The following is a 15,630-nucleotide window of genomic DNA, read 5'->3' as shown; positions in this document are numbered from 1 at the left end:
AACTCGACACGCAACTAGGGCTATAGAGTTGTGCGACCCGCGGGTGAAGAAGGCTTGCCTGTTGCATTGATTTCGTCTTCCTCGTCGGCAATTCTGCGACAGCGAACCCAGACCACGGACACGATGATGATAAAGCACATGGCAGATGGAGTGCGACTCTTCAGGCGAGTCTTCCCAGCACGCGACGTGGCTCCACGTGGGGTTCCGAGTCGCAGACGCTGGGCTGGTGAAGGAGGCCCCCCTGATGCCGTGCCGGCTGGCTCACTATACATGTATGTCGGCAGGCATCGTCGCCTGGCGGTTCATCCTCCAGCTTACAAGTACCGGTCAAAGGCAACCCAGTCGGGACCCTTTGCTACCCGCTCGAGTTCGCGATAATAGCAGCCGACGGCAATGCTACTCAATTCACATTGGCCCACGGATGGGGAGCGAATCGGCCCAGCAGCGTGAGGGCTCCGGGGAAACTCTGAAAAATTAGCGCATTTCATCACTCCTTACGAACCTTGTGCAGGGCTATCCGTGAGTATCGACACGTCTGCTGCACCAACCGGGCAGACGGCGAGTCAGTATTCAGGATCAGGATCTCAGCCGCAGTTCGACGTTGACTACAGGTATCGGTACCTGAATCACGACATGCCCGGGATCATGACACGGACGCAAGATCTAGAAACCCTCCAAAGTAAGGTTACTTTCTGAATGCGAAAGCGACCGATCTTTGGGCTCTGAGGCTTTGACTGACACTGCATCGTCGGATTGATCGGCAGGCAGGGAAGGAGGTACGAGATGGTTTGTTTGGCTCGAATCACATCTGTATGTTGCACTGCCAACACCGCCTGATCCGGCGTACGACATGAGACTATTCTGTCCGTGAGAGCGACGATCCGGCTCCAGAAGCCTCATCGAACACGGATATCCCCTGAGAAGATCCAGAGAATTAATGAGCTCAGGGATCGTCACGACCTGTCCCCTCCCTCTGCATCAAGCTGGGCTGTTCGCCTTACGTACACTAGGCTCACTGCCCAAAAGAAAAATTCGTACTCTTGGCATAGTGTTGTTGTCTGTCCGATCTTGTGGCACTGAATGGCTGGATGCAGGAGATGGACGTTCGGAAATGTCCAAAGGAAATGCTTCATGATGACTGAAATATAATTACTGCCTGGCCTGCCTACACTATCTGACTGACTTGCACATGGCCCCCATTCGTAGACTTGACGTCAGACAGCTGATAGCCCTCATCGTCACTCCCTCTGTTTCCGACGAATATGTTCTGCGTCGAATCCGAGTCACTCTTGACCTGGCCCTGCGTCACCTGCGTCGGCATGCGCTCGCTCGCGGCATGGCTGCCGACCGTGCGGAAGCGGCTCCCGCTGCGCTCGCCGGACGAGCCGCCGAGGGCGCTGGTGGCCGAGTGCCAGGTGCCCATGACGTAGGCGTCGAGGACGGGCAGCGAGGCCGTGATGCAGCCCATGGCGAGGTCGAGGGTGGTCCAGCGCAGGATGGAGGTGTACTGCCAGAAGAGGTCGTTTGTGATGACAAAGGCAATCTGCTGCAGGACGCCGCCGAGGACGGTGACGGCGCCGCAGATCCAGATGGCGAAGAGGCGCCGCTTCTTGTTGGCGTCGATGCGGACGTGCCACATGATGATGATGGGGGCGCCGAGCAGCAGGAAGCTCTGGACCGTGTGGATGATGGAGAAGACGCGGGCGTTGGTCACGTCGTCGCTGCACCGCGGCGGCCGCGCGAGGCTGCCGGCGTACTGGCGCGAGAACCAGGCGCGCGGCGGCAGGCAGAAGAGCGAGTTCCAGAAGAGCGCGGCCAGGACGTAGAGCACGAGCGAGCCGAGGAAGATGTCGGCGGCGAGGCGCCAGAAGACGGACGCCCGGTCGGCCAGCCGCCGCACGAAGAGCGTGATGGAGATCTTGATGAGGCCGACCGTCACGAAGAAGAGGAGCCGGCACGAGCTCAGGCCGCGCACGAACTTCTCCCAGTCCTCGTACGTGTTTTCCCACGAGTGCCGACCGCCGCCCGCCGAGACGACCATCCAGATCTGGAAGCACGGGTACACGGTCGCGAGGCTCTGCGAGGGGGCTGTTGTCAGAGGCACGGCCAACAATGTCGAGCAGGCTTTGGGGGTCTCCCTTCACGTACAGCGGCGAGGACTATAGTATAGTCATCGAGACCCAGTCGCATCTCGGTGCTGCGAAATCTCGCCACGATCCTCGCCACGGTGGGAACCGTAATGGCGAGAATGACGAGAACCATGCCGACAATGATGGCGGCCTGCTTGTCTTCGTGCTCGTAGCCGGGGGGCGGCTTGGGGGCAAAGGGGATGCCACCACTGGGATCAAGCGTGTCGAGCTTGAAGTCGACCCAGAACGTGCCCTGCACTATGTTGGCATCCCGGACCGTGTTGGGCGGCTGGCCGTAAAAGGCCGATGTCGTTGTGTTCGGCGTCGACATGACAGTCGGGTCTCCAGAGACCACTTGTCACTGTGGAGAGGTGCGCACTCTCTGGATTGTGAAGGGAACAGAGACACCACAGGCGCACTCATGACTTCAAGTCTTCCTGGGTACGTGAGGTCTGGTGATGAAGGGGTATCTCAGGTCCTATATCCCTTCCAGTAGTGCGAAACCAGAGCGCGCAAGCCTCACTGATGTCGTTCGACTCGTCCATGGTAAGTAGGGATTCCCTTTCCCAAGGCCTGCAACTACATGTACAGACAGGCACGGTCCCGGGACTTGCAGGTAAGGTGTGGTCATGAGTGAGAAGTACCGGTACGTCCTAGGCTATCACGATGGTGGTCTGCCGGGCCATCCGCGGACCTTGCCGTGGGCGATGGTGTTGCTAGTCATGCCCCGCCGCTGGGCGCAATCTGGAAAGCTTGGTCGACGTACATGTACCTTGTACGGTACACCCATGCAAGGCAAGGGGGGGTGGGACAGGGCCGTTCGTGTTCATGGGGTTCTTTTCCTGGAGAAGACTTTCTCGGGAGATTTGAGGCGGGAACTCGGTTCGATCATAAAGGTATCGCTGCCCCATTGCTGCCCCGTACCTAACTGGACAGCGCCCAGCTTGGGAGAGCCAGAGAGGAAATTGGCCAGAGTTTATTGACTGCGTTTTGGGGGGGCGGTAGAGGCTGGATCAACAGTCTCTCCCCTTTCCCGCAACTTGGCATCGAGGCCTGCTCGATACCCACAGGGCTGCCGCTCAGTCCGCTCTCTTAAAGAGTTGGCGTGGCCGTCGCGTGGTCTAGCGGCCACGTCTGGTCCCTGATGTCTCTCGCTAGGTAGCCACGGCCTCCCATTTTTGTTGCTGTTTGTCGTTTCGAGAGAGAGAGCCTGTTGAACCGTCGATCGACATTGCGACCCAAGTCATTATGCGTGCGTCTAATTTCCTCGTCAGCGCGCTCGCCGCCGCCGGTCTGGCCTCGGCATCCTGCAAGCCGTCCAACTGCGAAGCCACGAACGGCGTCGCGTTTGGGTGCCCGACCGTCGACAAGGCCTACGTCCGCGATGCGTTCTTCCTCGGCGGGCGCACGGTGGCGCTGTCGGACGGCAACTACACGGTCGACCAGCTGTTCGTCGAGAAGCTGACGCCGGTCAAGGGCGTCACGCAGCCCAAGCCGCTCGTCTTCCTCCACGGCGGCGGCATCTCGGGGGCGACGTGGCTCAACACGCCCGACGGGCGGCAGGGGTGGGCGTCGTACTTTGTGGACCAGGGGTTCCAGGTGTATCTCGTCGACATTGTGGCCGTCGGGCGGTCGGCCAACGCCGACACGACGACGTTCCCCATGACGCCGGGCACGAGCATCGAGATTCTCGAGCAGGGCTTCACGGCGGTCGAGCGGTTCAACACGTACCCGCAGTCGCAGCTGCACACGCAGTGGCCGGGCACGGGGGTCGACGGCGACGCCGTGTTCGACCAGTTCAAGCAGGGCTTCCTGCCGCTGCCGTCGAACGCGACGGCGCAGGAGCTGGCGTTCCGCGCGTCGGGCTGCCGGTTCCTCGCGCTCGTCGGGCGGCCGGCGTACCTCGTCAGCCACAGCATGGGCAGCACGGCGGCGCTGCTGCTCACGAACGACTGCCCGGAGCGCGTCGCGGCGTCGATCAACCTCGAGCCCTTCACGGTGCCCTTCTTCTTCTACGGCTGGGGCCTCGGCGGGTTTCCGGCGCGGCCGTACGGCCTCGCCAACAGCCGGCTCGACTACGAGCCGCCCGTCGCGAGCGCCGCCGAGCTCAGGGTCGAGAGCGTCGGCAACGAGACGCTGGCCAGGCGCAACTGCTACCGCCAGGTCGAGCCGGCGCGGCAGCTGCCCAAGGTGGCGAGCGTGCCGTACGTGGCGCTGACGGGCGAGGCGAGCGTGCACATCACGTACGACCACTGCATCATCGACTACCTCAAGCAGGTCGGCGGCAAGCCCGAGTGGATCAAGCTCGCGGACCTCGGCATCAGGGGCAACGGTCACTTTCTGCACCAGGAGCGCAACAGCGAGGAGATTGCCGACGTGGTGCTGCAGTGGATCAACAAGGCCGACGGCAAGGGCAAGGCGACACGGTGAGGCCTCTGAGGCTCAGCGAGGCCTGCGAGGCAGCGAGGCCTGTGAGGCTTTCGAGGCTGCGAGGCCTGCGAGGCAGTGCGTGTATCTAGCCTGCTGTAGTCATGGCGAATTCCTCCAGTGCGTATCGGAAGTGGGCGTACGTCGTGAACGGTGAACCTGACATGCGCGTGACAAGCCGACCGATGTACAATGTAGAGGTACGAGGGAGAGCTTGGACGGCGCTAAACCCTACCGACGCGGGCCTTGGCAGAGATGGGCGAGTCCGAGCGCAGAGCTCAAGGGCATCGTGGCTTGCTGCTAGTTGTAGATGGATCGAGGAGGGGGGACATGATGGAGGCAGCCAAAGGGCCAGTCTCGGTGGATCGGTCTGTATGGGAGAGGGCTCGGTGAAGCTCGGTAAGGTAGTCCAGACAGAACACACTCTGTCATGTGATTCTCGCCACAGTCGGCCCAAGCTCGGGTGACTCTGCAGCCAATCAAAAAATCGCTTTTTCCCCCAGGTCAGCCTCTCTGGTCAGCCTCTCTGGTCAGCCTCTCTGGCCAGCCTCTCGTGCTCACTGCTGACTGGCTGACTGGCTCGCTGTTCCACGCTCTTCCGGACCTCGACCTCCTGCCGCCATTCGCTTTCGTACCACCATCCTTCTCCTCACCGTCTGAACCACCTCCCTCTTCCGCGTCATCCATTTCTCCCCCCTTTCCCTCCTCCATCGTTGTCGTCTCTTTCTTCGACGCCATTCTTCTGCCTTTTTCTTTTTTTCTTTCCGATGAAGAATTGAATACGCTCTCCTGTTCGGACGTGCGCCAGGATCGAAAGATTCGTACGGCGACCGAACCACCTCGGGCCAAATTTTGCTCCTTCGGCGAGGACGCACCACCACCACCACCACCACCACCAACCGTGAGAAGCTCGCCAGCGCAAAAATCACACGCCCTTCCACGACCTATTCGATAACCTCAGCTCTGTTCCGATTTGAACACGACGCTTCACCCATCCTTGATTGAAACTCCGCCCCCCCCCCCCCCCATCGCAGACGTCCAGACTCGCCCACCATGGTCCTCACCCACACCACCAACCATGCCTACTCCCACCCCTTCCCCGCCGTCACCCTCGCCTACTTTCTGCGCTACTCCTCGCCCAAGCTCAATCCCTTCTCGACCCACGTCATGAGCACCGACACCATCAACAGTCACATTGATCCCGACACGGGCAGGTTACACACGACCCGCATCCACCTCAAAAAGTCCCGTCTGCCGGCCCCCATCTTCAAGCTCCTGCCCACCTCCATCACCGGCGGCGGCTCGAGCACCGACAAGGCCAGCTACATCCTCGAGACGAGCGTCGTCGACATGCGCGAGGGCTGGATGCGCACCGAGTCCCGCAACCTCAACTTCAACAACGTCCTCTCCGTCGTCGAGCAGCAGAACTTCAGCCTGCCCGACACCACCGACCCGGCCGACCCCACTGCCACCACCAACGTGACCACGACCGTTGTCTACAAGTCGCGCCTCGGCGAGCGACTGCGTGCGCGCCGCGACCAGTCCGCGTCCTCCTCCGCCGCCGCCGCCACCACTGCCACCGCCGAACCCAAGGAGGGCAAGTGGCTGTCGGGCTGGGTCAGCGGCCTCGGCGCCCGCGGCATCCAGCGCAGCATCGAGAACATTGCCTCGAGCAAGACCGAGGCCCAGATAGGCAAGAGCCGCGAGGGCATGCGCGTCGTGCTCGAGCGCCTGCGTCACACCGGTGTCGGCGGCGTGCTCGAGATGATGCGCCGCGAGCGCCAGCTGGCGTGAGACGCCTGCCGCCCTTGCTCTCTACACGATATCACGGCCTTTCCTGGGGATTGCTATGCAGTCAGTCACATCACCTGCACACCTCGACTGCTTCGACTTGACGTCGATTCGACCCTACCCTCCCCTTGTACCACCCCCCTCCCACCCTGTTGTATACTTATCATCACATGATGCCCATTTTTTTCTCTTTTTTTTTTTTTTAACAGCGCGGCGCTTCATGGCTGGTCGGACGATCAGGAGGAATACGGAACACACACACACACATCCGGACCGACTACGGGGACCTCGCTCGTCATGCCACAACGGTGACATCCCCTCTCTTGTATTTTGTCTCTTGGGTGCTCTGGAGGGATCGGAGGACGGAAGAGAAACAAACATGTAAAAATGGACAGCTGTCTGGTGAACGGGTGAATTATATCACACTTGGGCTGAAATGTGCTCTTTTGCTTCATGTTCGAGTTCTCTCCAGCGTATCTACAGCCATGCTTGATGCTCGGAATGCTCGTGCTCTTCTACTATGATGTTCAAGTTCTATTCAGCCTGTCTACAGCCTGCTTGAGAACGCTTTCGTTTTACAATTACACGTACAATATGGTATACGATGTCTTTTCCATGACACAGCCCAGACTCACTTCTTCGACTTGCCCGCCGCCTGCCCACCTTCTGCCGCCGCCGCCGCCTTGCTCTCCTCCTCGGCCATCATGGCCGCAATGTCGCTGGTCGCGAGCCAGGTCCTCGCGCTGTCGACGATGCGGTGCAGCGACGCGCCGCCGACGAGCACGTCGGGCAGGTTGTGGACGTCGACGCCGCTGCGGTGGTCCGTGCAGCGGTCCTGGCTGTAGTTGTAGGTGCGGATCTTGTCGCCGCGCGTAATCTTGTGCTTGGCGAGGACGTTGTCGCGCAGGCGGGCGGCCTGCTCCTCGCGGGCCTCGCGACGCAGCAGGGCGACGCGCGAGCGCATCAGCTTCCAGGCGTCCTCGCGGTTGCGCGACTGCTGGCGGCTGTCCTGCATGCTGACGACGGTGCCCGTCGGCAGGTGCGTCATGCGGATGGCCGACTCGGTCTTGTTGACGTGCTGGCCGCCAGCGCCGCGCGCGCGCATCGTCTCGATGCGGAGCTCGGCCGGGTCGAGGTAAAAGTCGCTCGCCGGGTCGTCGACGTTCATGTCGCCGCCGCCGCCGCCCCCGCCCCCCGCGGCCTCGTGGCTGTCGGGGAACGACGGCAGCACCCAGACGGCGACGGCGCTCGTGTGCGTGCGCCCGCTCTTCTCCGTGTCCGGCACGCGCTGCACGCGGTGCATGCCCGCCTCGCCGCGGAAGAGCCCGTAGGCGCCGGCGTCCTTGATCTCGAGCACGGCCTCCTGGAGCGGCTCCTCGCCCGCCGACGTCGACGCGCTGCCGGCGCCGTCGGCCATTTCGTACTTGAGCGCCACGGCCCGGTACCCCATGTACGCGCAGTACTGCTTGTACATCTTGAACACGCTGTCGGCGAAGAACCGGCTCTCGAGGCCGCCGGGCCCTGGCCGGATCTCGAGCAGGCACGGCATGTGCGAGAAGGGGTCCTTGGGCGTCAGGGACACGGACAGCTGCCGCGACAGCGTCGAGAGCTGCGTCTGCGTCGTCGAGAGCTCCTCGCTCGCCAGCTGCCGCAGCTCGGCGTCGGGGGAGCTGAGCAGCGTCGTGAGCTCCGTCACGGACGACTGCGCCGCCTCCCAGTCGCCGAGGGCCGACACGACCGACGACAGCTCGCCTAGGCGTCGGGCCGTCTTGGGGTCGAAGTTTTCGGATTGCGAGACCTCAAGCTGGTCATGCTCGGCTCTCAGCTTGCGGGCTCGCTGGAGGAGGGCGGGTGGGAGGTTGGCGCTCGCATCTGGGGTCGTGTTCGTCAGTCGTCTGTTCAGAAGGCCGGGGGGGTAGGGGCACAGTCAACCAAGCGCATTCTCACCTGTGCTAGCGCGGCGGAAAAAGACCAAAGGCAATGACCTGGGCTTTGCCAAAGCCCTGATGCAGCTGCGACATATCCATGGTGTCGCCAGCATACTTTGTTTGCCAAGAATCGTCTCGTGGATGGTCTGGCGGGAAAGAACTTGATCGAGGTCAAGTTGCCTCATGAATTGGACAGAGCATCGGCCAGCTGCTGGCGGCTGTGCGGCCTGCCCAGCTTATGTCATTCAGGGGACTGTGGCCTGCCCTTTGGTTGCCTGCCACGGATATATCAATTCCGACTCGAGATGTCTTGTGATCCAGAATATTCGATACCAAAAAAATCATTTCCATTTGAGCATGCATGCATGATTAAATGCACTGCTTTGCAGAACTACCCACCATGGTCACTGAAAGGGCGCAGAGTGGGGGATGCATCATTGACTCACCAGCTCGCTCGGCGTCTGCTGTCCTAAACGACGATGATAACCGCGCTTCACGACGCCCCCTATAAAAGGCATGGTGCCCAGACAGACACAACACACGCACGTCTACTTCACGAGCATCTCACACCATCGACGCACCATGGCGACCCTCTACATCGGCAACAAGCGCTACTCCTCCTGGTCCATGCGGCCCTGGGTTCTCATGAAGGCCCTCAACATACCCTTTGACGAGAAGATCTTCTTCTTTGCGCCGACCATCCGCCAGCCCGCCTTTGGCGCCTTCTCCCCGACCGGCAAGGTCCCAACCCTCGCCTTCGCCGACGGCACCGTCATCTACGACTCGCTCGCCATAGTCGAGTACCTCGCCGAAGACCACCCGGCCGCCTGGCCCCGCGACCGCGCCGCCCGCGCCTACGCCCGCTGTGCTGCTGCCGAGATGCATTCGGGCTTCCCCGCCCTGCGCAGCCAGTGCGGTATGAACGTCGGCCTGCGCGTCGACGTCGGCGTCCCCGACGACGCCCTGCGCCGGGACCTCGACCGCATCGACGCCCTGTGGACCGAGGGGCTCACGCGCTTCGGCGGGCCCTGGCTCGCCGGCGCCGACTTTACCGCCGTCGACGCCTTTTTCGCCCCCGTCGCGAGCCGCCTGCAGACCTACGGGCTCGCGCTGTCCGCCGACGCCGACGCCTACGCCCGCAGGCTTCTTGCGCACCCGGCTGTCGCCCAGTGGGTGGCCGAGGGTCTCGAGGAGACGGCGCGCTGTGAGATGCACGAAGCCGATGTCGTTCGCGACGGGCGCAAGATTGTGGAGGACCTTTGCAAGTGAGCTGTTTCGGTGGCAGAAGAAAAGACGCAACTTGAGACCATGCTATTTTTTTTGTGTCCAGATAGGGGTTCTGTTGCCAAGAGGAAACAAGACGCACGGAAGTACAAATCTGGTTGACGGTCCACTGTTGCATTGTTCCTTTTTCCCTTGGCCGGGAGTCTTCCTCTTCTTGAATTGGACCCCTTATTCCTGCTACACAAGAGTGCAGTGGCAAACATTCCATATAACATCATAGAGACACATCATAAATCAACAAGTTCAGCCACGAGTCGTTATTATTACGATCATCTACAGCATATCCTTCATATACACGGCAGACTAATGCCGGTCCTTCGCTTATCCGTTTCCTTTTCGGTCGATATGCGTGGTATCTTAAAACATTACGTGCCGCGTGCGGCATGGGGTGGTGGGTGAGCGAGCAACATATGGTTATGGAGCTCTTTACAGGGCAACGGCGGCGGCGATGACACCAGCGATAGCCCAGCCGGCGGCCTGGATGCGACCGGCGGCAGAGTCACCACCGGCAGCAGTGGTCTCGGTAGCAGCACCGGAGGTGGTGGCATCAGCACCAGTGCCGGTGGTGGTGCGGGAACCAGTGGGGGCGGAGGCAGTGCTGTTGGAGCCAACAGTGGAGGTGGACGAGCCGGAGACAATGACGGTCTGCGACGCGACGGTGCTGGTCACGGTCTCGGTGGCGGAGGCAGAGGCAGAGGCCGAGTCAGAAGCGACAGGCATGGTCTCGACGTTGGAGGCAGAGCCAGTGGCAGTGGTGGCGGCGGCAGAGCCGGAGGCACCGCCAGCGTTGCTGCAGAGGCCAGTGGCGAGGCGGAGGGTGTCTGCAGAGGTGTCAGAGAGTTTATTCAACGTCACACGTTCACACAGTAGTCTCTGAACGTACCGGCAACCTGGGTCTCGGAGCACTGAGAGCTGGCAAGGCAGGGCTGGACAGAGGCCTGAATGCTGTCGAACTTGGAGCAGATGCAGGTGAAGTCGCTGATGGAGCAGTCGGCGCTGCTGATGCCCTGGGACAGGCAGTTCAGGGCGCAGGAGGGGATCTGGCTGATGATGCTGGTGACATCCTGGGCGCGAGCCAGGGCGACGAGGAGAGCGGCGGCGGCGGCGTACTTCATTGTGGCGGTTGGTAGAGAAGCAAATGCTTTGGTAGGTGAAGTGTGGAAGGTTGAGTTGATGATGGGAGTCAAGCTTGGGTGAGGAGCAGGTTGATGAGGAGTAGAGAAAAAGAAGAGAAAACTCGATCAGCGCAAACCCGGGAGGAAGGAGACGTTCTTAAGGTCCTGCCCATGGTAGCTAGACGTACTGTAGTTCACATCCGTTCGTCAGAGGGTCCAAGGCAGGTGCGCGGAAGACTGCAGTGCCCGTTCCTTCCTTCCCTGCATGCTTGGCCCCCCTTCCACCCCGGCGCCAGGCAGCCCTTACCCCAGTTCAATGAGCCCGGGCCGCACTTGCTCGCACTAATCCTGAACCACAACTTACATCCGGGCAACATATTGATGATCCCTCCCCAAGCTGATTCGATCTGAGTGAGCCTGCCCCAGTGCTGTGTGGTCTTTCTTGCCGTTGCAGCTGGGGAGGGATCCACATGGGATATCCCATCGACATCCACAAACGGCACGGTTACGTACCACGACCAGGCCCGAGCCAGCATAGCTCACCCCATCAACCCCTGCGTCTGTGGCTTGTGCCTGGTCTCGTTGATGCGCCGGCTCCATTCCACCTGCTCCCATAGGCCAATGGTCACTATGTGGACCGCCCTGACGTGTGGGGCTGGCATGGGCCCAGGTCTCTCTGGCTTCGGACGGAAAGCGACAGATAGGAAAAGTCTGGGCAGGAACGAGGAACGAGGTGCACGACTGGCAGTTGTTTGGTCTCGCCGCCGGTTCTAGACAAAGCGTCGTAAGGGGCAGCGACTCAGACATGGCCCCAGTCTGTCTCGCCGGCTCGCCGTCTTTGCCTGGCCAGCTGGCTCTATTGATCTCATGGCCCAAGCGTGTAATTTCGCAGAGATCATCTCGACCTGTTCCAGTCACCTTTTGAGAAGATGCGGGGAGGAGGCCGCGGAGGGAGGTACATGTAAGAACGTCCCCTGGTGCAGTCATCCGCGTCGTCGTCGTCGTCGTTAGTTTTCGTCGCCGCTGTCTCCGAGATGTATGTACTGATCGACAGCAGTGGCGTTCGTATTTGCTTCACATGCCGGTATTGTGCCGCGTAGGCCGACGGCAATGCATCGTTACAGCTACGAATCGGAGCTGCAGACTCGGCTGCTGCTCCTACTGCATTCGGCGACTGGGAGGACTGCGAGGGCAGCTCAAGAGGCGAGGCAAGGCGCAAGGTGCGTAAGCTCCCGAGCCCACTCAACCTCCCCCCCGGAGTCGCCAGCATCAGACTCTCCACATCGAACGCCCTGTGCCACGAGCTAGTCTACTGTTGTTGGATTCCCACTGATCGGGGTGGATGGCGGGTGGAGAAACTCTCGCTTGGTGCAGCGAACCCCTGGGGAGGCCTGAGAACAAGCCTTCGTCTCTCCCACGTCAGGTCAACAAGACCCTGGCCAAAGTCTGAAAGCTTGCGTGCAGTCGCCTGCGTGCTGAGCAAGCTATGGAAGGTATTGGAAATCTCGGCCGCAGTGCACGCTAAAAAGAAGAAGCAATGGGCAATATCCCCGATCGATCAGACCCATATGATCAAACTCTGATGAAGAGGGCACCGTTGCACCGACGTTGATCCGACGACCGGCCCGTGGTTCGCGCTTCTGCTGGTACTGGTGTGACAAAGAGGTCCCTCCTCTATCTCCCGAGCTGTCCGCCCACCCTCGCGCTGCTCACTCGTCCCTCGCTGCTCAGACATGGCGCATTGCCATCTCCACCGGCACGCCCAACGGCACAAGCATCTTGCTTGTCTTGCCCTCAGCACGAGGCTGGACCTGGCCTGCAGCCGAATCCACCTTTTGGAGGCCAACAACGGCCCAGTCCATGGGTCGCGATCCTGCGTCATCCCGCCTGTGCACAAAAGCAACCATGCTCTCCCCACATGCGTGGAGAGCGTGCAACTTTTCATATCCAATTGGACCATCTCCATAACATCCTCCAGGAAAATCGGCACACTAGTCCACCATTCCCAAGAGCGGCCCCTCATGCACCTGAAAGGTACGTGAAACGTTGGGCGCTCTCGCTGCCATCTCTATGGTTGGTCTCTCCAAGCCATGTCTGCGTGTCTGCCTTGACAAAACGCAAAGCTGAGAGCTCACAATCACATGCTTGATCTAAGGGCCAAACAAGGACGGTAGCTTGCTGCCGTACCATTGTGACTGGCAAGCTAGGCCGGTTGTTTAATTATGTTACATTGCAATCGGGGCGATGGCTCCCGTCCACGGCATTCTTAAACCCGGTGCATGCCTCGCTGACTCAAGAAAGGAAGGATTGCGGCCTGCTTGTCAAACCCGCAACCTTCCCCGGATCGTGTATACTAACCAGTCTACTAAAAATGCGATCGATGTGTGGCGTGGTTCGCAGCATGCAGGTCTCGGCCTTCATCCGTTGTAGACTTGTGCCTATTTCCATCGCAGGCCTGACCTTTGATCCGATTATGCGGTGGCTGAGGCCGGGCTTCCGCGAGTAAGGCTTCCCAACAAACACCACGGAGTTTTCCGAACAGCCAAGGTTTTCTCGGCCTTCGCGATACGAAATTCAGCCATTGAACCAGTGCACACATTGAATGAGTTTTGTGGCCTCTCTCAGTCTGGCTTCGAAAAGTGGCTGCTGAATGTTTCTGGGCAAAGAAATCCGGCTCATAGTACTCGAAGGATCCAGGCGCCAGCGCTTGACTAGATCGCTTGCGAAGCACGTACGACATCATGTGGTATCTATCGTGTGGAGTTTGACTCTCTCATGCGTCAATCTGCAGTTCATCTGGCCGGATATCTAACTATAGCACTGCTTCTTTCAGGGTTGGCACACCTACCCTGATCGCGCTCACTGGATGCCGTGCGCTTGCAGTCTCGACTGGGAACACCAGCAAGGCAACTACCAATGCCAAGGTTGCCATCAATGACACCGCGGCCATTCCTCTGTATTCCGGTCCGTCCATCAGCATTAGGCTGTACATTGTCCTCTGATACCATCGGCCCAGATCCTTCGAAAGTGCACATAATTGATTCTCTTGGTTCTACCATTACGAGCAAATGCCAAGCTACACGTCCTTCCGAGGAAGAAATCCCTCGGTATGTCAGGGGTCGCTTAAACGGAGGACGACTGCACACATGATGGGTTACGTTCCATACTAATTGTTGATGTTTTGATGCCCAATTCTTTGCAGATCAAGATTGTATGTCCGTCAGATCCTAAGCAAGTCCAGCTATCATCTCCTGGAAGCGAATTCGTCCCTTCGGCCCAACTTTGTGAACCAAGAGTGACGTGCACAATCCATAACCTCACGTTGAAACAAGTAGCTAGATATATAGCGACGAAGGTATGAAAGTGCCACAAGTGTTCACTCATTATTACACAGCTTCAAAAACCTCAATCTGTGAATGGATGCCGATTGCGGCACATACAGCGTATAGCTGCGTCTGCCGCTTACACTCCTCACAGTGTCCCGTGCGAGTGGATGTTCACACTGTATCAAGCTGCCCCGCGCATCGCATCGCAGCGCCCACGCCACCTCATCGCGGGGCACACAGGTGACTGGCAGGCTTACCACGTCACAACTCCCAATCTTGAGCACACAAAACTGCTCATGACAGCGACCGCCGCCCGCTAGTCATCATGCCGGAGAAAAAGGTTTCCGTGCTCTTTGTTTGCCTCGGCAACATTTGTCGGTCGACCATGGCCGAAGGTGTCTTCCGTGAGATCGCCAAGGAGCCGCAATACAAAGACCTCATCGGGAGGGTTGATTCGTCAGGCACTGGTGCGTTGGATGCCCCGGGACCGCCGGACTGGCCCTGAGTACCACCATCTTCCCGCTGCCTCATGCTGATATGACGCTGGGAACTAGGGGCTTATCACATTGGAGAGGGTCCTGACCACAGGACAATGTCGACGTTGGAGGCTCACGGCATCACCGACTATGTGCATCACGCGCGCAAGGTACGCTCTGCTCTTGTCTTCACCACCCTGCTCCCTCCACCACCTGAACGACATGTGGCTGACAGTTCTCGTTTCCCCTTGATCAGGTACGTCTCTCCGACTTTGACGACTTTGACTACGTTTTCGCCATGGACCGCCACAACCTGCGCGACCTCGAAAGCCTACAGCAGCGCGGCAAGCCAGACTCGCGCGCCAAGGTCCAGCTCTGGGGCGAGCATTCGGGTTCGACCAAGGCGGAGGAGGTGGACGACCCTTACTACGGCGGCAAGCAGGGATTCCAGACTGCGTACGAGCAGTGCACGCGGTTCTCCCGCAACTTCCTCGCTGATGTTTTCCCCAACGTCAAGACGGCCTAAGCCTGGTTGGTGAGGCGGGCCCCAGGTGAAAAGGTGGAAAGACGGGGCTACCTATTTTGTTGTGCGATGGCTGGGCCGTCGTGTGTATGTGGTGTTGCTATAGACGGAGATACCCAACAATACATGGCAATAAATCTTGCAGCAAAGGCCGACGGGCGGCTCGCAACCGCGTCTGAGCTCAGGCAAGATTAAAGTTGTGGGAGCCAGATCTCTCCTTGTCCAGACTACCTAGGCAAAGCCTATTTGAATGGACGATGTAAATAGCTCGGGAGGTAGGTCAGCTGTCCACCACTGTTCGTCAGCCGAGCCAGTGCAACCCAACTTCAAGGGCCGGGACGAAGAGGCGATGGATGGGAAGGGGGGGGCTCGGCTCCTCTGGGCCCTTTGATCTGACCTCAGCCCTACCAGGCCGGCCGAGGGTGCCAGGTTGACCTGTCTCTCGGGGCATTTCAGCTCGGGCCTGAAAACGGAACAGCCGCAGTGGATCAAATGGCAGTCTGACGGACGGCAGCTTTTAGCCTCGAAACCCTGAAGGCAGTTTTAACGGCCTGGGAAGGATGCCGAGGGAGGGCGCAGAGCAGTTGACGATGAACAATGCCACTGCAGCCTGCCTGCTCGTAGACTCGTA

The 15,630-nt window shown here is 59.8% G+C and overlaps 7 protein-coding genes across 7 annotated transcripts; 4 read left to right on the top strand and 3 right to left on the bottom strand.

Moving 5' to 3' along the window:
* Nucleotides 1-1,165: 1,165 nt before the first annotated feature.
* On the bottom strand, nt 1,166-2,674 carry D7B24_006047 (uncharacterized protein; the record flags this gene model as incomplete). The annotated part of the gene is made up of 4 exons (XM_028640188.1): nt 1,166-2,077; nt 2,149-2,483; nt 2,549-2,581; nt 2,653-2,674. The coding sequence occupies 4 exons, from the start codon at nt 2,672-2,674 to the stop codon at nt 1,166-1,168; spliced, it is 1,302 nt and encodes a 433-aa protein (XP_028495592.1).
* Nucleotides 2,675-3,377: 703 nt separating this feature from the next.
* D7B24_006046 (uncharacterized protein) lies at nt 3,378-4,559 on the top strand (the record flags this gene model as incomplete). The annotated part of the gene is made up of 1 exon (XM_028640187.1): nt 3,378-4,559. One exon carries the CDS (start codon nt 3,378-3,380, stop codon nt 4,557-4,559), a length of 1,182 nt encoding a protein of 393 aa, XP_028495591.1.
* Nucleotides 4,560-5,609: 1,050 nt separating this feature from the next.
* On the top strand, nt 5,610-6,350 carry D7B24_006045 (uncharacterized protein; the record flags this gene model as incomplete). Its single annotated transcript, XM_028640186.1, has 1 exon — nt 5,610-6,350. One exon carries the CDS (start codon nt 5,610-5,612, stop codon nt 6,348-6,350), a length of 741 nt encoding a protein of 246 aa, XP_028495590.1.
* A 628-nt stretch (nt 6,351-6,978) lies between these two features.
* D7B24_006044 (uncharacterized protein) lies at nt 6,979-8,388 on the bottom strand (the record flags this gene model as incomplete). The annotated part of the gene is made up of 2 exons (XM_028640185.1): nt 6,979-8,219; nt 8,295-8,388. 2 exons carry the CDS (start codon nt 8,386-8,388, stop codon nt 6,979-6,981), a joined length of 1,335 nt encoding a protein of 444 aa, XP_028495589.1.
* A 469-nt stretch (nt 8,389-8,857) lies between these two features.
* On the top strand, nt 8,858-9,544 carry D7B24_006043 (uncharacterized protein; the record flags this gene model as incomplete). The annotated part of the gene is made up of 1 exon (XM_028640184.1): nt 8,858-9,544. The coding sequence occupies one exon, from the start codon at nt 8,858-8,860 to the stop codon at nt 9,542-9,544; it is 687 nt and encodes a 228-aa protein (XP_028495588.1).
* A 441-nt stretch (nt 9,545-9,985) lies between these two features.
* Nucleotides 9,986-10,674, bottom strand: D7B24_006042 (uncharacterized protein; the record flags this gene model as incomplete). The annotated part of the gene is made up of 2 exons (XM_028640183.1): nt 9,986-10,380; nt 10,443-10,674. 2 exons carry the CDS (start codon nt 10,672-10,674, stop codon nt 9,986-9,988), a joined length of 627 nt encoding a protein of 208 aa, XP_028495587.1.
* Nucleotides 10,675-14,325: 3,651 nt separating this feature from the next.
* D7B24_006041 (uncharacterized protein) lies at nt 14,326-15,002 on the top strand (the record flags this gene model as incomplete). The annotated part of the gene is made up of 3 exons (XM_028640182.1): nt 14,326-14,467; nt 14,555-14,646; nt 14,733-15,002. The coding sequence occupies 3 exons, from the start codon at nt 14,326-14,328 to the stop codon at nt 15,000-15,002; spliced, it is 504 nt and encodes a 167-aa protein (XP_028495586.1).
* Between the last annotated feature and the right edge of the window lie 628 nt (nt 15,003-15,630).

This window comes from Verticillium nonalfalfae (assembly GCF_003724135.2).
Source record: "Verticillium nonalfalfae strain VnAa140/NRRL 66861 chromosome Unknown scaffold_40, whole genome shotgun sequence".
NCBI classification, from domain to species: domain Eukaryota; kingdom Fungi; phylum Ascomycota; class Sordariomycetes; order Glomerellales; family Plectosphaerellaceae; genus Verticillium; species Verticillium nonalfalfae.
The sequence above is the reverse complement of the archived record's forward strand: the minus strand, read 5'-3'. Positions and strand labels throughout refer to the sequence as shown.